Source organism: Coccomyxa subellipsoidea, assembly GCF_000258705.1.
Source record: "Coccomyxa subellipsoidea C-169, whole genome shotgun sequence".
NCBI classification, from domain to species: Eukaryota; Viridiplantae; Chlorophyta; class Trebouxiophyceae; family Coccomyxaceae; genus Coccomyxa; species Coccomyxa subellipsoidea.
The window spans coordinates 737,557-759,326 of record NW_005178021.1 but is presented as its reverse complement, the minus strand read 5'-3'; the positions used below and the strand labels follow the sequence as shown (position 1 = coordinate 759,326).

The window sequence follows — 21,770 nt, the reverse complement described above, 5'->3', positions numbered from 1 at the left end:
GGGCTCGCTTAACTTAAATGCCATTACATGAATGCCATTGTATTTATCATTATTATTACAGTGTCGGCAAACTGAAAGCCCGAAGGCCATAGGGCATACACACAGAGTGTCTGCAGCCACATCTGTGGGGCCTGCTTGCTTAATTAACGTAAAGCAGCCAAAAAACTTCTTGATGAGTAATCCATCCTACATCCAGGAGAGCATCATGCATGATACAGAAAATTGGACAAGCCCAAGCTTCTGCCTGAGACAATGATCTATTGTACACACTGTTGACAACAATTCAGTGTCCTCGAGGATAGTGAGCCAGCTCAGGATAGGCTCTCACAGGATACTTTTTAAGACAATGGACTTGCTACAGAGCAAAGGATCACGGATGACATTGAGTGAAAGGGGCCCTTAGTTTCATGCCTGAGGCGTACTACTACACGCATGCATTTGTCACTGCTGCAGCCGCCTCCTTAGTGCGGGCAGCGCTTGCTGCAAGGCGGAAGGGAGGATGAGCGGGCATGCCATGCAGGCGTCACATGGAGGCCTCAGCCAGGGCAGCGAGGGAGACAGCAGCATGCTGACAGCATCCATCTGCTTTGGCTGACTCCTCCGTACAGCCTGCACATCATCAGAGCCTCAGCGCAACACTGCAGAGATCATAGATCGCTAAATTATAACAGTACACAGTAGCCAGGCTAAACTGCAAGTGCAACAATCAGAAGAAACACACATATGAGCAGGCACTACTGAATTTTGTCTGCCTGCTGTTGACATCATCTTCATAGCCTTCATCTGGGACAGCTTGGGAACGACAGCACCTTTCTTGCAATGAGAGTGGATGGCTTTGTCCTGCTGGCAGCCTCTGCTGACTGCATCTGCAAGTAGTCCACCACATAGGAGAACAGCCCAAGCATGACAGCGTTCTGCAGTGCTGCCGCAGGGCCACCTGGCAACATTACACAGTGCATCAGTCACTGCAAGCATTGCCCACTAAGCAGCAGTGACATCTGTGGGGCCTGCCAATGAATGAAGGCAAGAAAATTTAGTGGGAGTTTGTAAGCACACCACTCCAGCCCAGGGCAAGCCCTGTAGCACATCCAGCGATGCCTCCATTGATGGCTGCATGCACAACGCTTCCCAGTAGGTTCCTCAAATTCAGCGTTTGGTGGCAAAGAAGAAGCAGATGTTCTGCATCCAGCAACCCAGGAAAGTTTCTTGCCAAGGAGAGATTGAAGGGCACCCCACCATCCTGCTTCTGGCGCAATCGTTGTGCAATGCAGCTTGCAAATGCATAGACGCCTCCAAAAATAGCGAAGCTCTGCAGCAAAACACACAGCATGTTGGGTATTTGAAAGGGCACCATTTGGATCTCGATATTGAAAGGCACGGTACATGGAAATTGGAATCTGAAAGCAGCACCTTTGCAGAAGTCCAGCCCTCTGCTTTGCACGCCTGAAAGCGTCCCTTTCCACGATGCCTGATCAGCTTCCCTCCTGAAACAACAGAAAAGGCCCAGCTTCACATATATGGCTGTTTCATTTGGCAAAGAACAGCAGGACAAGGACATTAGCAGACCCTGTTTGCAGGCTATATGCAAAATCACAAGGCATCGGCACTAAGTAGAATAGAGATGGCAAGCAATAAGATATATGGCGGGATTATAATGATGTCGGGGCGTGTCTCCGCACCAAATCCAAATACATAACCCAAAGCACCGCCGCTCAAGCCAGCCATGGCCCCATTCAATATGCAAGGAAGTTGTGACGCGTTCTCTTGCTCATATAATCCGCTGATTGAGGCTTCCTCATCCGCAATTTCCTGCACACAAAAAAACAGATTAACTGTGATATCAACAATGCAATACAATTGATTGCATGAGTATAGTCGTGATTTTGGAGCATCACTTACCTGTGCTGCCTGCCTGCCAGTCACTACCAACTCCTGCACCTTGCCGTCCTTGCCGCTCATGGTAACACTTCTAAAATACAATAGATTCCGCTGGAAACAGTCTCAACACCTCAATTGGAAAAATGTACGGGATCACTCCGCTTGGCTGTCTCCTTTTCGAGACTCCAATTTGATCATGCCCCTGAATTACAGTAGGTTTTAGGGATATTGAGCCCTTTGCCGTGACCTCGGACGCCCGATGAAATGCAGAGATTTTCACAGAAGATTGTCAACGAATTTGCTGCTATGGAGTATGTTGCCAGTCAAGAGATGGCATTGGTGGCCCCAAGGCACCACTCTCACGAAGCAGATGGAGCCACGGAAGTAAAGGTAGACATCAGCCGGGCTCCCAGCTCGTCTAACTCAGCTATAGAAGGCGTGGACTTCTCAGAAGATCCAGAAAATGCGTCTGCAATGGGAGTCAGGGGAATGACTGTCGCTTTCAAGGTGCGTTCGATCGTGTGCTTCGCCAGGTTTGGGTCTCTGTCTTCGTAGACGTCGACAATCCTTGGACGAGGATACAAAATATTTTGGGCGTTGACCAGCCTTCATTGTTGCATGTTATTCATCGGAATTCAGATCCATGATCTCTGCGAAGACACAAAACGCCTCATGGACTTGGAAAGCATACGGCGGGACATGCATGTTTCAAGGGATGGGATGGATGCCTTTACTAAGGTTTTGCTTCCATGCTGCAGGACTTGGAATACATCGTCAAGAACAGCGCTAACCGACGGCAGAAAATAAGCCTTCTCTCCAAAGTCTCCGGGTCCTTATATCCCGGCGAGCTGACAGCCCTGGTGAGCAAACTCGTTTTGTGCAGGACCTGTTGCTGAAATCAACTCTGCAATTGATGGGAACAGGCCATAAAGATGCATAGCAACTACCTGATGCATTGTATCACTGGTGTTTGCGCAGATGGGCCCTTCGGGCAGCGGCAAAACAACTCTGCTAGGTAAGAACAGCTGACGGTTCCAAGTGCTAGACTTCTTTGTTCTATTTTCTTGAGTCTTAAAATATGCCAGCCTTGTATAAAAGGGCGTGTGTAGCGCAGATGTTTTGGCGGGCAGGAAGACGGTGGGGCAGATCCATGGAGACATTCTGTTTGCCGGCCACAAGCCATCCCAAGCCTTCCTCAGGCGCTACACCGGCTACGTGGAGCAATTTGGTGATGACCCTGCGCCTGGCACCTTCCCGGTCTCATTGGATTCTCGTGATGTGAACATCTGTGAAGCAGGGCAGCTCTGGGCATGTGCTGTGCAAAAGATATATGGTGTTAGCTTCTGATGATGCTTCAGCAGCCCCTCACAGGCTCACAGAAACAGGCTGAGCCATCCTTCTGAGCGGGAGGGAGAACATCACAAGGGCACAATTATAGCACTTGTAGCGGTTGCTGAGGACGCTGCGAGTTTCCTCAGCTGAAGAGGAGTGCTGATGCCTTGGCATGCATGAACCCAGACCATTAATGATATAGTAAACAATGGTGGCCCCGGTTGGCGGGGGGCGGTACAAATACTGAGCACCGTGCCCACGTCTGATTGGGTCTTGCTTGGATTTGGCAAGTCCGACAAGGGATACCTTCTTGTCTGCAGGACGTACCTTGCCTCCGGCAGGAACAATGTGTAATAGTACAAATGATTGTAATAACTTTTGTGACTTGGTGGGAATGCGCGCGCAGACACGCTGCTGGACAATCTCACCGTGGATGAGATGCTGATGTACACGGCGGAGCTCAAGTGCGCGCTCAGCGAGAAGCTGGCGGCCAAGCGCGCCAAAGTAGACTCCATCATCGACCAGCTTGCGCTCGGCGGCTGCCGCGGCGTCCGCATCGGAAACGGCCTCAACCGCGGCATCTCCGGTGCGCGCATGTGGATTTGAATTCAAGTTCAGACGCCTGCACAAGACATACCCTAGACCCCAAAAAGGTCACGCCGTCTCTTTTGCGCGATGCGGTTTTGAACTCCAACTCAAAGAGCTGCTTGAGGACGTGTCGTGGCTGGTCTAAAACGCCGCATCTCCGATGCATGCTCAAATTCAAACGTCTCTTTGAACGCCCGCATGCGCGCAGAATGTTTGGTGTCGGCTCTATGGTCTGAAGCGCTGCATCTGTAGTGCACGTGCAGTTTTGAGTTTGAGTGCAAACAGCTGCATGCGCGCACGTGAGATTGTGTGGTGCCTGATCTGTACTGTGGCATCTGGGTTGCATGCGCGGCTTTGAATGTTGGTATGAACACCTTGAGGCTGTGTCAAAGCATGTTAGTATGCATGGGTTTTATATCGATTGATGTGGACGCCTATGCATGGTTCTACTGTGTAGAAGTATCACAGAACCTTTGTAGGCGACCTCATCATCATTGCATTATCAGGACGAGTGACACGCTTGTTACAAATGCACGGACATCGGCACGTGTTGTGCCTGGTCTGGCCCCATGAGACTGAGTCGCTCTTTGCTCGGCGTGAGACTCGGCGTACCAAGAATTTCCCCTTGCAATTTGCCTGAACACAATGTGTGTGTCTCATGCTGTGTACTGATGGGCACTGAAACAATGTTGCAGGCGGGCAGTGCAAGCGTGTGAACATAGGCATTGCGCTGGTGACGAATCCGCGTGTGCTGTTCCTGGACGAGCCCACCTCCGGCCTCGACTCCTTCACAGCCAATGAGGTCACCCCTTACTCATCCCATTATCATTATTACAGGTCGGCTGGCATACACGCAGGGTGTCTGCAGCCACGTCTGCGGGGCCTACAAAGTTCTGCAGCCTGGTGTTGTATCACATGCATCAGCCGTTGAACTGTTGCCGTTGCTCCCACACGAATCGTGCCAAGGGAAGGGAGTTCAAGCGAAATGCTATACATGATATGGTCATACCTGCCTGAGACGTGCAACATCATGAGCATGCACTGTAGGTGCCGCTTATTGGCAGCATGTGCTTGTCGAGAGGAGAGACAGAGATTGCATCATTCCAACATCTAGGGCTGACTGGGTGTGCCACAGCTTCTCAACTGGCGTAGCACGCAGAATGGAGGACTCTGTCCCAATTGAGCTGGAGCGCATGCTCCATAATACTGTGAAGTTCCTTGTTGATGTCAGCATTTCTTTGCAGGTGATGGTGGTGATAAAGGCTCTGCTGAAGACTGGGATGACCATCTGCGCGACCATCCACTCGCCCACGCCCTCCTGCTTCAAGCTCTTCGACTGCATGATGATCCTGCTGCGTGGCAAGGTCGTCTATGCCGGGCCCAATGGTGAGCATGCAGCCCCTCACATGCGGTGTTCTGCCTTTTTCACGGCACAAAAGTGCCTTGCAATTGACCTCGAGTGAATTACCCTGTCATTTCATGCACTGCGGCTGAGCTGAAGAGAGTGACCCAACTACTTTCCTTGAAGTACAATCAGAGCCCTTTCTTCAGAACTTGAATACTGTATATGTGGCCATCACGCTGTCCATATTTTTCGGAGCACTACCTCCTTCTTAGAGCGCGCTGAGCCTTTGGGGCAAGATTGTGCCGGATAGCCAACAAGATCCTTATCTGAAAATTTGCTGGCCTGCAGTCTGTCTTTCCCGATTTCGCCCAATCTAAAAGGGCTGCAGAGAGGACCTGTATTGGCTCCATGCACAAGCACACCACCCTGCGCTACATATACATAATGTAAGTCTATGTGTTGGTGTGAGCAGGGTTGAGCGCGATCCAGTTCTTTGAGGCGACCAACCCTGGCGTGCCCCACTTTGGGCACCAGGGCGTGGCAGACAACCAGGCAGAGTGGATCGTGGACCTCACCACAAAGGTGCAGCCACCGGCAATGCCCTGCTGCCATGCAAGCAACCCTGCACATCTAAAACTCCCAATCTTGACTGCACTTTCCTCATGCTGTACCCATTTAGAACCCCATGTGGAGAACTCTTTGTGGCTGTGCAGCAGAGCCAGCCTGTCATTGCATGCATGTAGCAAAATCACCTCCTCAGTTTTCCTGCAAGATTGGCCTACAGCAAACCTGCACTGGGTCACTTTCCTGCATGTTCTGCAATGATCATAAGAAGGCAAGAAAATTCTTTGATCTGCACCCCCAGGCGGAGCGGGCAGGCCTGGCCGACGAGTTTGCGACGCGCTATGCGCAGAGCGATCTGCGCGCCGCAAACGAGGCGGTGCTGGCGCGCGACATGGCCGAGCGGCAGGTCAGTGACAAGTTCATAACTAATTTCCTATCTCATGCATGAGTCATCGTGACTGATGCGTGAGTATAGGTTGACAACATACCCCGCAAAATCCACCCTGCAAACCTGTAGGCCACGTGTCTGCATGGCAGGCTCCTTGAAGCAAGACTGGAGAGACCAAGTGTTGTATTATTTCCTGTCGGGGGTAGGCTTTGTGCCAGCGTTTGCATGTCTGCAGACGCACCTTGCCCTCCATTTTCAGGAGTAGCGTGTCCTATAGCAGCAGCAATATTTACAATTACATTTTTTTGTACCACCATTTCTGAGGAGTAGCCTCCGCTGTTGCGCAGGTGTCACCGCAGATTCTGAAGGAGCTGAAAACGCGCCGCGCGACTGTCACGCCGTTCTACTGGGGCGTCAAAACCATCCTCAAGGTGCAGGCCCGCCCCCTGCAGGCAGTCGGCTTGTCAGATATGCACCGTGGCTATGAGGAAGTGGCACTGAATGTCTCAATTGACCCATGAGTTTACCGGAATTATTGTTCACCTATTATGAAAGTTGCAGAGATGTTTAGGGCACCTGCAGAATGCAGCAGGGTGCAATTTGTGATTGATTGAGCTGGGCCTACAACAGCGTCAGAGTGTTGCAAAGAGTGCGTGCTTGCTGAGATTAGTTGACACCACATGTGTGGCTCACCTAAGCCAACTGTGGCTTGGATAGGCGTGTGAAAATTGATAATAATAACATGTCTGGTGCAAGCAGTACCGGATGGGGCGGGACTTTAGGGATCCGGCCTACCTGGGTCCTCGTGTGATGGACAAGCTCGCAGTGGCCCTCCTACTCATGAGGTGCGCCCTGCAGCCATTCGCAAACCTTCCAAGCCTGCCAGGGACTTCAATGTCGACAAACTGTTGTGCGAAAATGCCTTGTCGGCTTTGTCAGATTGTAGACTCTCAGCCTCACAAAGCCCATCAAGGCTGCCCTCATACAGCAGTATTTGGAGGAGGTCTTGGATCCCGGAGGGATTTATACACCACCATCATCTTGGGGGTGCTTTTTTTCTGTCAAAATTATCAATGTGACATTTGAAATGTGGGCAACTTGTGCATGTGCAGCCTGTACTGGCACATCGGCAAGAGGAATTTCGGCCCCAACGCGGTCAACATCGGCGCAGCGCTGTTCATGTGGACCATTCTGCCGGGCTTTGCCGCGGCCGCTTACACACCCACGCTTGTGCAGGAGCGCCCCCTCTTCTACAGGTGCCCTCTCCCCTTGAATCGGTCAGTTAATCATGTTACGTAGGTTCCAGCAAACTTTGGGGCTGATTTGATGCCCGGCTGATGTGCAGACTCAACACCAAGCATGAGATCCACAAACTTTGTCTTAAATTTAGATATTATTCTACGTGGCTATTCTACTAAATTTTAGATATTAGCCATTGAATTTTGGCAAATGCAATTATTGTCCTGCCAGAAATTCCACATGCTGCTTCGCTTGCATATGATTGCCCTCTCCCAATGCAGTAGATGGAGTGGAATTGTCAAGAAGAGAAGCTTCTGCCCGGGGGCCTTCCAAGGTGACTGCATGGATAAACAATATTCTCACCTGAGAAATATGGAGTCAGGAAGCCCAGGGACTTCTGCCCAGGGAAAGCCCGCTGAGAGTGTACAAACTTGTCACCCAAGACAAGCATGCACCCAGCAGTTCCTGCTGGCATTGCCACGGGGCAAGAGAGTGATTCTCCTGTCCGTGTATCTCTCTCGATGTGTTAAAAAACAAAAAAAAACTGGCAAGGTCTGCATCTGTGCATTGCTCCTGTGCAGGGAGCGCAGTGATGGGCTGTACAAGTCAGTGACGTACTTAGTGGCCAAGTTATTGGAGGAGGTCATAGTGGCCCTGGTGCAGAGCCTGATAATGAGCTGCATCGTGTTCTTCCCCCTGGCCCTGGCCGGCAGCTGGTCGCTTTTCTGGTACACCTACTTCCAGACCACCGTCATCGGTATCCGTACGTCCCTGTTCCCTCCTCTTCACCTTCACAGCAACCCAGCAAGAATACTAATCTGCAAGTTTATCGATGCAGAAGCTCACTCTGGGTCTCTTGAATCTGCTGGCTGGATGATGCCAGTCTCCCGGCCAAAGAGCAGAGAATTGAACACCTCTGCACGGGTATTGATACAGAGGGTGAATTCGAATTCATAGAATCTCATTGCTTGTTGGATGTTGGCTGGACCTGTTTTGAGGTAGGATAGCAGTCCAAAGGCTCCAGGCGCTGTGACATGCGAATGCTGTGCTACGCAAGTGCTGAATTTCATCGGAGTTCAGGAACAAGCCGTTCTCTAAGCATTTGATGGCATTGTGCATGTTGTCCAAAATGATGTTTTGAGGGCTGAGCTGGCATGTGCTGTGCAGTGCTGGCATACATAATCGCAGCGCTGTCACCCAACATGGACGTGGCTAATGGGGCGTTGCCTGCCTACGTGGTCATCCTGCTGTTCTTCGTGGGGCTCCTCATCAGGCCGCAGGATCAGCCTTCCTACTGGCACTGGTACCCACTTCTTCTTTTTTCATTTTAAACTTTTGTTATTAGGATTAAATCTGCACGATCAGAGGGGGCTGCAGCGGCGTTACTGTTGCATCTTCCGGCTGCATTGGCGCATGTTCTCTGTGTGAAATTTACTGACGCAGCCGTCTTTGTGTGCGCAGGTTCCAGTACATTGATTTTCTGCACTATGCCTGGGTCGCCCAGATGGTCAACCAGTTTGAAAACACCCAGATCTTCATCTTCCTCAACCTCGAGGTGCTCACCTGCCAATTTCAGTTTGCTCGTACAGCTCTTTGCCATTTGAAAGAGTGTTGTCAATTTCAGTGTGATGATTGTTTGCATGCAAAGCATTTCACTGAAATTGGCAACGTGCTTGCACTCGGCAGATGGCATGCATTTCGAAATGCATCACTGCAATGATGCCCAGCTATTCTCGATGGAAGCAGCATGCATGTGTAGAGGCCATATAAGCTGTTCTAAGAGGAACGTGTACTGGGTGCAGATCCTCACCTTCTATGATTTGCGTGGCAAGAACAAGTGGGCGTTTGTGGGCTACGAAGCCATCTTCATTGTGGTCTTCTTCATACTTGCATGGCTGGCTCTATGCCTTGTCAAGCACCAGAAGCGATGAGGGTGTCACCACTTCTTGAAATCAGATCTTCCAAAATACCAAAACTGCCCAAACAGCACTTTCATCCATCTCTGGGCAATCCCAAGGAATTTTTGATCTGCCTAGTAAGTTGATGTGCAAGAGGCTCTGGGCGGACCAGAACCCATCCCAGAAACAAGAAGCATGAGCGTGATCTTAGATGGGGATTCCCTGGGATGGCAAACTCTGCTTGGAACCCGGTGCAAGAAGTATGCTTGGAAACGAAACAGTGATCTGAACATGGCGTTGAGGGGTCGAGCTTCACTCTGCATGCAACAAACACAGTTGCAGGCAAGTGTTTCTGATTGAATTGGTCAAAGGCAGCAATGAAACATTTGACGCCATTGCTGTCCGCTAAGAATGTGACACATGTTGAAAGCAGGCCATTGTGAAATGGAACCGTATACATGAAGGAGTCTACAGAAGGCCACAATTACAATGTGAAACAAACTCCTTTACCTTGAATTGTAGGTAAAGAATTTTCTCCTCATGTACTGCATCAAAATGCAAGAGCGATGCATACAGAACAACCCATACAAGTCCAGAGGAGCACGAATGCCAAAATAAACTGACTCAGGTACAAAAAAAAGACATGCACATACTGATGCAAGAACCCCGAATGACCACAATTGCAAGAAAGCCCAATGCTTGAACACTCTCAACATGTATGTGAGACATATGTCTTGAGACATATGTCTGTACAGCCCGAACCCAATCCTCAGCTTCTCAGGTACATCTGCATATAAATCATCACAACTGAGACTACACTCATCAACATTAACGCAAGATACTGTGACCAACTTCAAAGCAAGATTTTATTCTCATTCACCATCCTATACCAGTCCAGGATCACACGGCACAGCTGCCAGTCAGCACAGAACCATATCTGATTGGGTCGCAGAGGCCAGTGTGACTCAGCAAGACTCTATAGCATGCACACGCGCATGTAAGGTCTTGCCTCCTAATCTGTCCCGGCTTCGAAGAGGTGAAGTCATTTGTAAAGATGCACGCTCTTGACAGGAGTGCTTATTCTCAGCCATTTGGCGGAACGGCCTGCAGCTATGTGCACTGCAGGGGGTCCCTCATTCCCTCTATCCTTGAGACAGTGCAAATTGCACCAGCAGCCACCTATGGTCGGCGCTTACCCCGAAGCAGGAGACAGTCAGTTTTGAGCAGCAAAAGACCGGGCAAATCATCGCACCATCCTCTTGTGCCTGTTATTCTGATTGCAGAAGAAAGAAGTGCAAATGCCGTACACATTTCTTAAATGGAGATTTTGATCGGCTGTGGCAGGGCTTTGCTGGGCCAGAATCTAGCTGAAGCGGAGCCTGGCTCAGGCAAGCAGTGCCGCCTTCAAAGAATATCTGGCTTCCCCAATACTGTAATACCCCAATGCCTTGATAAATACCCAATTAGACACCTGGAGGTCCACTATCGCCAGTCAGGCAGCGGCCATGCGGAGTTCTTTGTACAGTGCGCGCAGTCGAGGTAGGATGTCAGAGAAGACCGGTCGCTTCGTCATGTCAACATTCCTGCAACAGATAATGCGAAGCCTCAAACACACCTCACGCACATGTATTTGAATAATCTGTGCAGACTGAGTCAACTTCATTTGCAACAGGAAACGCAGCTTCGTAAGGCACTGGCAGGCACGCAGCATAACAAACTGCTCAACTGTGCTTCATGGGCTTTTCTGTTGCTGAAATCCAAGGACAGCAACTTACTGGACCTCAGTAAAGGCACGATTGCAACAGACTACAGCAGTCATATCAGACTGAGGGAAATCTTGGCCACTCTGTCGGCACTTGACAGCTGATATGCTCCTGCAATGGTGCCTGGATGCTGACACAGAGCAAACGAATTGCAGCTGCAAAGGCTACAGTATGCATCAGATAAGTTGGCTGCGCACCAGCAATCAGTCATGAGCGCCAGGTAGGATGGATTTCTGCCCTCTGGCACGCTGGGCCTCCAGCCTGTGATCACCTTGCAAATGATCTGCAATCAACACAATCCCCACATGTCAACGCATGCTTGCAGTGACAACTGCAGCTGCAAAACCCATGGCTGCTGTGCACTTAAGATCCCACCTCACGGCAACCATCACACTGCTTTGAGCGTTACTAAACAGTAAGTACCTTGGACCTTTTCTCACATTGCGACCCCACAGTCATACAGAGGCAGTTTTGAGAGTGGCACCACGAGACAAACATGGTCCTGCAAAGCGCCAAAATGAAAGGACTGGTGGACAACAGAGACGAACATGGAGTCTAGTTAAATTTATCAAATTAGAAATGAAGGTAATAGGTTCTCCCGATGGGTCTATCGAATAATATCGAATAAATAAGCAAACGGATTGTTAAAAATAAAGGTTAGTGACAGCAGCGGGGGACTCAGGAGCGGCAGGACCTGCGACTGGCGCATGCCTTCGAACAGCTGCTGTCCGCTCAGCAGCTCAAACATGAGCATGGCAAAGCTGTACACATCAGCCGCGCGTGTCATCTTCCCCTCCATCAGCAGCTCTGCCGGCATGTACCTGCACCAAAACACTCCATAGTGTTAACATAATTTTTTAATACACACGACTTGCGTTGCCTCAAACATCATATTCCTGAGCCCATGCATGCCTCTGAAAAGGATATCATCCATTTGGACTGCTATGTTTGGATCGCATTCGTGCATGCTGCATGCTAAAAATGTCCGATATATTGTGAACAGCACATGTCAGAAGTCTTGCATGCTGCACAGCTGTGAGGCCTGACAGTCTGCAAGCAGCAAGCAAATATGAAGCCATGGGAATGCAAATAGGAGTAAGATACTCACGCAGCAGTGCCGAAGGTGCTAGTTGAGACATGGGTCGAGTTGTTCTCCATCACTCGGCTGAGCCCAAAGTCGGCTAGCTTGCAGGAGTAGCCCCTGTGGTCATAGTTTGACACCGCCGCTGACTTCAGCAGCACATTGGCCCCCTTCAGGTCCGCCTGCGCCGAACACACCGCGCACTTCTCAGCCCTGAACATGCATGATTTACATGTTCAGAAGGTACTTTTCCATTTGTGAGGCATCAATCAGGGCAGAACGCAAGACAAACCAGGCAGTGCAAGCGTCAAGTGGGGGAAGGCTGTTGTGCCGTTTATATCCACACGCACTTGCCGCAAAGAGATAAGGGGATGCTCACATGCAGAACGCCCAGAGAATGCAAGTGCTCCATGCCCGCAGCCACGTCCATGAGGCACAGCACGCCGCTCGGCTGCACACACAGCCACTCCTCTCACACCTTGTGCTTCGTGTCCTCTCAGCAATGGTCAAATCACTAGCATGTGCCCCAAGAAGCCATCTTTGCTCCTTCTTGAAGCTTGCAAGCAACCCACGGCGCACCCATTAAGCGGCCAAGTGCACACGCATGCTCAGCGCTGGTGTGTGTTCCTCCGGAACCTGAGGCCTCAGATGACGCCTCAAGTTGGCACCATACCACATGACATGACAGGCAAAGCAGGAATTCAAGACAGTCTTGACTCAACCTAAGTCAGGACGGTCCTGGCTTGCTTACCGGGGCACTCAGTCACATTTGGATTGTCAAGAATTACATCGGCAGAAACACTGATTGGGTGACTTTCGCACCAAGTCATTCGCGTATCTGCCGGCGCGGATGGCGTGGTCAAAGCTGCCCTGGTCGCAGAACTCCAGGATGAGCCATGTCTCCAACAGCTCCGCTCCCTTGTCAGCCGCCTGCTGCATCTGCGCTGCAAAATTGCCGCCTGACCCCCTGCGCACGAAATTTCCCTCAATAACCCTAGGATCTATATAAAATCTAGAATCTAGGATCTATTAAAAAACCTGACAGCTGAGTGTGTCCTCAAGGATCCCTGGACTTAACACGACACTTGGTTTACATTGGGAACATTGAGGTATTGTTTTATCATTCTGATGGCAAGCTTGTGATCAAAACCTGTAGGTGCGTGGAATTCAATAGAATCCCCGCAAGCCTGATGACCATCCATGTAGCAGATGAACAGAAGGTCACATTGTTGCCCCTCGTGCTCAGTCATGTCTTTAAGCCAGCGCCCGTGAATGGGAATTTCCCCACAAAGAACAGCTAGCACTTGCTTTCTTTAATACATATACGCGCGCAATCTTATCAAGGCCCAAAACATGCTCAGGTCTGTAGGATTGAAGGTACCTGCTGTCGTTTGGGGTTAGCAGGGCTGATGGCACGACGGGACGGGGCGTTCCCTCTCCTGACTCGTCCGCCTTCTTCCCCTCGAAGATCGAGGCCCTCCCAAAGCTCAGCAGCCTGTTCATGGCCTGCCCTGCCACTGACGCCATCCTGCCTGGCAGTGCAGCGCCGCCGCCCTCCGTGGTGCCTGTGACATTATGCAACGCCCTAATTTCAAAGTTTGAATGTGGGCGTACATCTTGAATACCTAGACTATAAAGCATTGATCTCGTTGCAGCACGCAGTCACTGTCTTTAACCAAACCTTGAGAGTGGTCCCATGCCAATCTATAAGTGCACTTACAGGAAATCACAGTCGCTAGATTTGTTCAGCTGATTAGCTTGCCGTGCTTACCGCGTCCGGGCGGCGTTACAGGCGATCCGCCGGGTACAGGCTCCGCAATCCGTTCCGGCGGCTCCGTATACGGCACCACGGCTGGCCGGCCGGCGCCGGCCTTGACGGCCCGCGTCAGCGGCTCGGGCTCGTCCTCCCAGCCGTCCTCCTCTCCGGCAACGTTCCCTCCCTCCCCCGCCACATCAGCGTCCGCGGTAACGTGGACATGCACGCCAGATTTGGCACGGGAGATCAGCTCCTGTGGCGCTTCAGCCTCTGAGGCCGGCACGGACACGCTGCCATTGAAGCCAGCAGACTGTAGAGCAGCCTTGTCATGCATTTCGATCGCGGAGTCGTGCTGTGCGCCGACGTGCTTCCCGGCAGAGAAAGGTGAAGGGAGGTTGTGTGGTGCCCCAATAACTGCCTGCGCTGGGATGGATCTGCCGGCCTTCTTGGACATTGACAGCGGCTCAGGCTCGTCGTCTGAGTCATATTTGGGCTGCAGCTGCACTTGCAGGGGCTTCCTGCCAGCCTTGATCGCCATGGTGAGAGGCTCCGGCTCATTATCTTCAGCAATGTCTGTCTCTGTTGTGCTGTCAGGGAACAAGGCGCCTGCCTTGACTGCCCTGGACAGCGGCTCAGGCTCTCTGGCAGCAGGGCCGCTCTCTAGCGTGAAGTGAGACAGCTGGCCGTGACCCGCCTTGATCGCCATTGACAGGGGTTCTGGCTCCTCATCTTCTTCTACCACGCCCTCCAGAGCAACACCTGCGCATTCAAAAACTTATATTCACTGATGTGCTCCAATGAGATGCTGCATGCATGAAGGGAAATCACGCACAGTAGTGGATTGGCCTGCCACTGCTCGCAAGCTCTGGCATTCCTTCATAGAGAAAGAAGCGCCCATGCAAACTTGTGCGCTTGTCACCGCCACCATGACAATTCAGGGCCGAGTGCAGGCGGCATCTCCACGTAGGTCTGGTCGACTTAGCAATTCTCTAGTTTGGCAAGAAGTGGGAACCGGAGCAATGGGAGAAGGGGCCACAATTGAGGACAACGTTATGGGATATTAGGGGCAGCTTGTGCGGCAGGGCGAGGGTTGACTGGACACCTGAGTCAGCGCGGAATTGCAGGCCCTCCGGAATGTTGACGGCGCTGGGGCGCAGAGGGGAGGGAAACTTCACGAGGCTGCTGCGGTTGATTGCCTGATTCCGGCCGTTGCCGCGGCCTGCAAGCACATGCCAGAACGCATCACACAACTTGCAAAATTCTTAACGCAGCCCGAAAGAGCAATCGCTTGATTGATTTACACAGAGGCATGCACACGGCTGCCTGATTGCCTCTGGCCTGCGTCATGCCCAGTCACAACAATCTTGCCAGCAGAGAGCCAGCAGAACAACCCCCGAGATGCACTTCTCCGCATGGCGCTGCATTGCTGGCAGGCCAAAGGCATCGCACACCAAGTGGCACTCAATGATTGCAAGAATATACTTTAATATACTCAATGTATGTTGCAGGCGCATCAGTGCTAGGCTGCAGACCATTGCAGGCCCGCAAATGCGGCAGCACACGCTCTGCACCTGCCTTTCAGTGTCTGGCTTGTGCATTTTGCCAGTCTTGTGCATGTCTCCGGTATGTTTTCACACCTGGGCCGCCGACGGACATCGCGCGCATGAGCAGACGGCCGGAGTCACCGGAGGCCTCGTCCAAGCCGTTCTCCTCCCCTTCGGCCCACGTGGCAGCAGCGCTGCTGGGATTGTCCGAGCCGTGCCTCGACCGCACTGTGCGCACCTTGAACGTCGTCACCTGCGCGCGGTCATGTCAGCGGTGACTCAGCACTGGCCTTGTCGGCGGAGAGCCAGCATCAGCCATCAGCGGTGATTCAGCAGCGGTGAAATCAGCGGTGACTCAGCTACAGCCACATCAGCGGTGAATCTGCATCGGCCATCTCGGCGGACATCCAGCATCGCCTCGTTAGCGGTGGCTCAGCACACCACGGCGAGCGCCCTACTGAGCGCCGTACTGACCATGGAATACACCTAGAGTGCAGCCATACCTCCAATGCGCACCGCGGATGTGCTTGTGAATAGCAAGCAAAGAATGCATGTGTCTGGGAATCAGAAGTGTACACTCACAGCCCTCAACATCCACAAGACGCCTTGCATGTCATACGTCAATAGTGGCCTGAGGTCTGCAGAGCTGTACTGCCTCTCGACGACACATCAATAACATGCAATGCTGTCATTTCTTGCAGGGTGAATAAGTGGTCCTGCATCTTCAAAGAGTGCGCACCACGTTGGGGTGCTGGATGGAGGTTGACAGCGCTGATTCGCGCAGTGTCTCTGCCAGGCTGGCCAGGCTGCAGTCATGCGCCACAATCTTCACCGCCACGATGGCTCCACGCCACCTCCCTGGCAGACACTCCAAATTCAAACTCAGGGATTGCAGAAGCAATATGGCAGTAAAAGACACCCCTGACCCACAAGCCAATTAAAAGGGGAGTGCTGCTGGCAAGTCTTGCTTCTGAATTTTGGTTGTGCCATGCTTCGGTGTTTTTACCACGGCGCCACGCGCATGATTAGGCATGCAAAGGTATGTTAGTATACAGACGGCTTCCAACAGAGTATATACGGTCAAGCTCAACTTTGAGGCAGGCACCAGCACACGACAGAGTGTAACTTATCAAAGACAGATTTGCAGCAGGCCCCAGCACGCACTAGAGTACATACGATTGAGCTCAGGTTGGCATGCCAAAAGCAGGAGGGCGCACCCTTGTAGACCTTGCCGAAGGAACCGCGGCCCAGCATCTCCCCGAGCTCCAGGCCGCCGATGCTGGCACGCTGCCGATCACGCACCAGCCCTGATATGTGCTCCTCCGCAAAACCAGAGCGGCTGGGATGCGACCCCGCTGCAGCAACAGGACAAAATCTTGATTACACACTTCAATGGGAGCCGAAGCTTAATTTTGTTTCACTATTCCGCCCAGATCACGGAGCTGCGCCTCAGAGAACTACACAGCTCTGCAACAAACTGAACACATCAAGCCGCTCTTCTGCAAACATGTAAACCAAGCTTTTACAAGGACCAGAAAAGGCAGCTGTTGTGATGACCTGTCGCCATAGTGTTTCAATTGCCCTGCAGAGCAGAGATGCAGAATTTATGCAAACACCACTGAGCATGACTGGCCACTGCATGGTGAAAAGGGGTGCCCACCGCTGCTGTGATAGTGGCTGCCGTCCATGGAGCTCTGCACATGCCCTGCTAAGGAGGTGTAGTCATTCGTTGCTGCACCCTTGCCTGAAAGAATATTGATCACGCCGAAATACTGCGCTATGACCGCAGCCGCCATCAAAGTGGCCAGTCCTCCGCACACTGCCAGTAGCGACACAGAACCTGCATATCAACATTGCCATCGTCATTAGACACTTCCCTTTCCCAAGAGGATAAAGTATATGAGAGGAAGGTAGGTAGCCAAGGGAAGTAAGTGAGTTCCTAGAAAGGAGGGTGTGATCCTCATACTTAGCATGTATGACATGTGTTCAGGTCTCTTCACAGCCAGGTCTCTTCACAGCAATATCGGCAGCAACCCATGCAACATAAACATGGCTGGGATTATGCGGTAGGAACGGGGGGTCAAGATTGCTCACCAACTGAGTCCTCCTGGAAAGGGTCTGGCAAGCACACCAGCGTGTGGTTTGTCCTGGTAGTGTTAAAGCCACCCACTGCGGAGGAAAAACTTAAACTTGTCAGCTGCAAAATGGAATCAAATAAGCAAACAACCTGTTGCCAATCAAACATGTGGAAAGGGCATGTACAAGCCGTTACATGCACAGCCCCTCGGCCAGGTCAGTGCATCCTTAGGCTTTATATGCGTTTGGTGCAGAGTAAGCAGGTTGAGGCGACGCACCGTGGACCTTCTTGTTGACGATGTTGACCAGCGCCTGGCTCGTGTTCTGACTGCCTCGGATGAACACCTGCACAAGATCACCAGCCTCTTCACGTGCAAGTGGTAACTTTTCGTCCCACTCTTGGAATTCGGCAGCTCCCATGTCCCCTGAATAGCTGTCCAAGACATTTTGTGACTGCAGAGCCAAAAGACCCAACGCAGGATCCGGAGAATGCAAGCTTGCGCACAGCAGAGGCCATATTTTTGAGGATCAGGCGCACAAATCAGTTTTGCCTCTGGATGGCATTTGTTATCGATATCCCTGGCAAATCAAAGGCGCCCATGTGACAGACACTAATGGGAGCCTATGAAGACTCCTGATTTTGCAAGATGAGCCTCATGAAACACCCAGGCATCGTTTGAATTAAGACAAATAAAAGATATCAACATCTTTTGGCACCTGGGTGTCGGATGCGCTCCACTCAAGCATGTCTGGGATGCCACGTGGGTTCAGGATATTTGTGGCGACGTCCCTGAACTTGTCGCAGCTGTCCCACTCCTTGTCGGACCAGTAATAGAACACGCAGTCAGAGAAGCTCATCTGCGCGCCAGGCCTATAATTCGTCAGGTCCTCAACTGCGCTCACTTGCATGGTGTACAATGTTGTGATTGGAATGGTCAGGCTTGGAAATGCATTCCCAGAAGGGGACAGCTTTCAGCACCACGTGGATCCTTGGGATCGGTGGAGCTCTTCATTTGGATCAGCTTTGCTGCTATGAAAATACTGTGTAAGTTTTGTCATCACAACGTTCACAAACATGTCTCCTTCCCGCCCGGTGCAGGAGGAGACAGCCACAGGCCCGAGAAGAGATGCCAGCAGCCCGAGTGATGCTGTGGGAAAGCAACACAAAGAACCAAGAGAAGATCATCATCAAGGATGTCTGGCTAGGCTGATGGATCTGATGGGCAGGTGCTGTGACAGGATCCCCCAAATCAGAGGTCATCTGGGAACCAGAGACCAGAGGCCAGAGAATTACAGGGGGCCATGTCGCACCTGGGAATCCTTGGCGAGGGTGACGGAGGGCCACAGGGCAAAGATCCCCGCAACGCGCAGGCGCACGCGCTCGGACGGCCGCGAGAGGCGCCGATTGCCGCTGTTTGGGATTCGCAGCCGTCGCAGCTCCAAGTGCGACCCAGCAGCCACGTGGATTGCATCCACCAGTGTCCCAACATCCAGCACCGCTGAAGCAGGAGCCTCCTGGTCTGCAGGCAGCCGGGGAAGAGGTGAAGGCAGATTTGCAGAGACATGGCTGGGTGAAGGTGCGAATATGGAACTGCATTGTGCGCTGAATTGCAGCTTGTCTGCAGGACGTACCTTGCCTTTTGGCAGGAAACGTGTGTAACAATAGTCTTTGCGCGCTGGTGCCCAGAGACTGAGGAGGTGCAGAGTCAAGGTGAAATGCAAAGTGCAGATGCTATTTGTCACTTGTTGCCAGAATCTCTCTATCCCAAAGCTACATATTGTTCAGAGGCAAGCGGCGAGACTGTATTCTTTGGGCTCAGTCTGACTGATAGTAGGCTAAATAAAATATGACATTCTTCCCAGCTTGAAAGGCCGCTGAGTCAAGATGGATGGGAGATGGCGTGCACCACTCACCTGACTGTAGGACGACATGCCTGTTGTTCTTGATGAAGGCCGTCCCTCCAGGCACCCATGTCTCCTTCGTTAAGCGGATTTTGCCTGAACGAGCACAAAAAAGGTCGAGGGAGCACCGAACATCACCTTTACTCTCACCATTTCAAATAGCAAGCTTTTTAGTCTTCATGACAGCATATATTGCAAAATCGCGAACCAGCAACCCGACCATCACGGAAGTCAAAAGGGTTTTGAGCTCTGCAACAATCTTTGCCAGGGCAGGAAGCTGGCAACGCGCAGAGCAGTGATTTGCCATCTCCACGTATCTAGCTTTGCGTAGGACAAACCTTTAACAATGACGTTCGTGACGCTCTCGTTTCGCAGAGCACCACCGAGCTCTTTGGCACTAGACACCAGCCTTGTGTCTTCTGCAATGGAGTCACTGGTTGCAAGACGGCCGTACAAAAGGAAAATGCAAAGCAACAACTTCATCTTGATCATCCTCCCCTCTGTCGGACGTGCGTACGGTTTGTGTTTTTCTAACCGGCCCTGTTTTCCCTGACCAAACCTGTCGACAGTCATCTCCTCAGACAGAGAGGTACCTATGAGAAGACTATCATGGTGTCCTCCGACGAGACAGAAGGTGCTCCTCGTTTCTGGGCTGCGTCCTGCATCGTTGCGCTTAACCGATCACATGGGAGGTGGCACGTGGATCAGCGAAATATGGCGTTCCCTTTGGCACATGAGAGCTCTCGAAAGCTTTGAAGTGAAAGTGGACATGGGACTCATTGTATCTTTGTTGGGTGCAGCTTGAGCTTTGCTGGGCCTGACCCCTCTTTAACGCATACTCTTCAAGCATGGTGATTTTACATCGGTGGTATGTATATGAGTAACAGGGAGGCCCTCGAAGCTTGCGCCGCACTCCTGAGGGGCTCACCAACATGAGTGACATTGTTTGATCCACAAAGAATAAGTCATCGTCAATCATTGCCGTTTGGGGCATGCTCTGGGTTGGTCAGACAGCTGACATAGAATTTTATGGCAACTTGCAGGCATCAGCACCCACTTGACTTTGCATCAATACATTGCCTATTTGCACAAAATCTTGAACCATCATCAGACCACCGCGTTCAGTATTTCCTTATATCCGCGTGACAGTTCCCAGCCTCACTGGCTTTGGCATGACCGACCTTGCGAACGCCATGGTTTCTTGTTCCGCACCTTCTTCACTTCACATACATCTGCAAGTCACGGATCTGCCTCGACTTCCGCTGCCCATATCGAGTAACCCGACCGAGTCACGTGGCACGTCATTCCCGCACGTGCAACCCATCTACAACCCAAACTACTAAATTACCTCCCACCTACTTAGTAGATCTCGATTTCCGCCCACTATTACTACGTACACTAGTGGTATTGTATTTATAGGATTCTACTATTTAGCTGCCATGTTACACCCTGAACATTCATTAGAGCTAACGTTGTAGGCCGCATCAAATTGATGTGGCGCCACATGCCCTGTTCTCCTCTTATCACCCTGCCTTGATATGGAGGTGCAGCTGCGAACGTGCGGCTTACCATGCTGAATGGCACTGGCTATATGCAATGGAGGACTGGTCTGACTAAGAATTTCGCAGCAGGAGCTGCTTTTCTTGCGGCAGCTCATTGGGATAAACAGCGCTGTGCCTTTAAAAAGGCGATGCACCCGATCCCAGGCACGCACAGAGTCAACACACTGGCCATCTGAGACACATGCACAAAGGCTTGCAAGTTGACGCTGTGCACTGGCCTCTGAACATGCAAAGACTGTGAAACCACCGCAACCCTCCAAAAAAAGAACCCAGCATGCAACCCAATCAGAACCGGTGGGATAAGCAGAAGGAGCCGACACGGAGGGACAGCCAACCAAAGGTCAGTGTCACTTCCGGCCAAAAATGTGGCAACTCGAGCTGCTTTCCCCCTCTTATTTTCATGGCTCTACGCAGACCCTTGATCAATGTGTCGCAGCAGCAGCAGCAATGGACACAGATCACCGAAGCCGACATGAACCTTCCTTGACCAGTGAGGCAGGTGCAAATTGAACTGAAAGCTCTGTCTGCAGCTGCCAAAACGCGCTGCACCTGATCCAATGACAGATGAGGTGCGCCTCTTATATGTAAGAAAATGAGGACACGAAGAAGTGCCAATTGGGTACTGTGACTGACAAACCTCAGGGTTTGATAGCCGCCTTGCTGACAAAAGAAAGAAGATTGGCAGTACTTTGCGAAAACACTGGAACCACTGCAATTGCCTGGAGGTGATATTGCGCAGAAAAATGCTTGCATACACCTGGCCGCAGTCTAGATTCCAGTATAGCACATATGCGGCTGCAAAAGTATTGCCACTGCAGGGGCCTGATGATGCTAATAGGCCAAAGTGTGCTGAT

The 21,770-nt window shown here is 51.5% G+C and overlaps 3 protein-coding genes across 3 annotated transcripts; 1 reads left to right on the top strand and 2 right to left on the bottom strand.

The window, feature by feature from the left end:
- Positions 1 to 441: 441 nt before the first annotated feature.
- On the bottom strand, positions 442 to 1,959 carry COCSUDRAFT_60062 (hypothetical protein; the record flags this gene model as incomplete). The annotated part of the gene is made up of 4 exons (XM_005643244.1): positions 442 to 609; positions 810 to 937; positions 1,680 to 1,809; positions 1,900 to 1,959. The coding sequence occupies 4 exons, from the start codon at positions 1,957 to 1,959 to the stop codon at positions 442 to 444; spliced, it is 486 nt and encodes a 161-aa protein (XP_005643301.1).
- An 885-nt stretch (positions 1,960 to 2,844) lies between these two features.
- COCSUDRAFT_20365 (ABC family transporter: multidrug) lies at positions 2,845 to 9,054 on the top strand (the record flags this gene model as incomplete). Its single annotated transcript, XM_005643243.1, has 13 exons — positions 2,845 to 2,893; positions 2,993 to 3,106; positions 3,617 to 3,796; positions 4,494 to 4,600; positions 5,043 to 5,184; positions 5,327 to 5,367; positions 6,373 to 6,558; positions 6,732 to 6,764; positions 6,855 to 6,940; positions 7,208 to 7,351; positions 7,916 to 8,097; positions 8,502 to 8,637; positions 8,796 to 9,054. Coding segments are annotated over 13 exons (1,659 nt in total), but the record flags the coding sequence as incomplete, so codon positions are not given.
- A 1,670-nt stretch (positions 9,055 to 10,724) lies between these two features.
- COCSUDRAFT_45216 (kinase-like protein) lies at positions 10,725 to 19,927 on the bottom strand (the record flags this gene model as incomplete). The annotated part of the gene is made up of 19 exons (XM_005643242.1): positions 10,725 to 10,815; positions 11,193 to 11,278; positions 11,690 to 11,816; positions 12,104 to 12,258; positions 12,456 to 12,527; positions 12,899 to 13,043; positions 13,458 to 13,641; positions 13,848 to 14,591; positions 14,935 to 15,051; positions 15,470 to 15,629; positions 16,116 to 16,234; positions 16,594 to 16,731; positions 17,037 to 17,216; positions 17,471 to 17,545; positions 17,731 to 17,905; positions 18,170 to 18,310; positions 18,764 to 18,972; positions 19,367 to 19,450; positions 19,864 to 19,927. 19 exons carry the CDS (start codon positions 19,925 to 19,927, stop codon positions 10,725 to 10,727), a joined length of 3,066 nt encoding a protein of 1,021 aa, XP_005643299.1.
- Between the last annotated feature and the right edge of the window lie 1,843 nt (positions 19,928 to 21,770).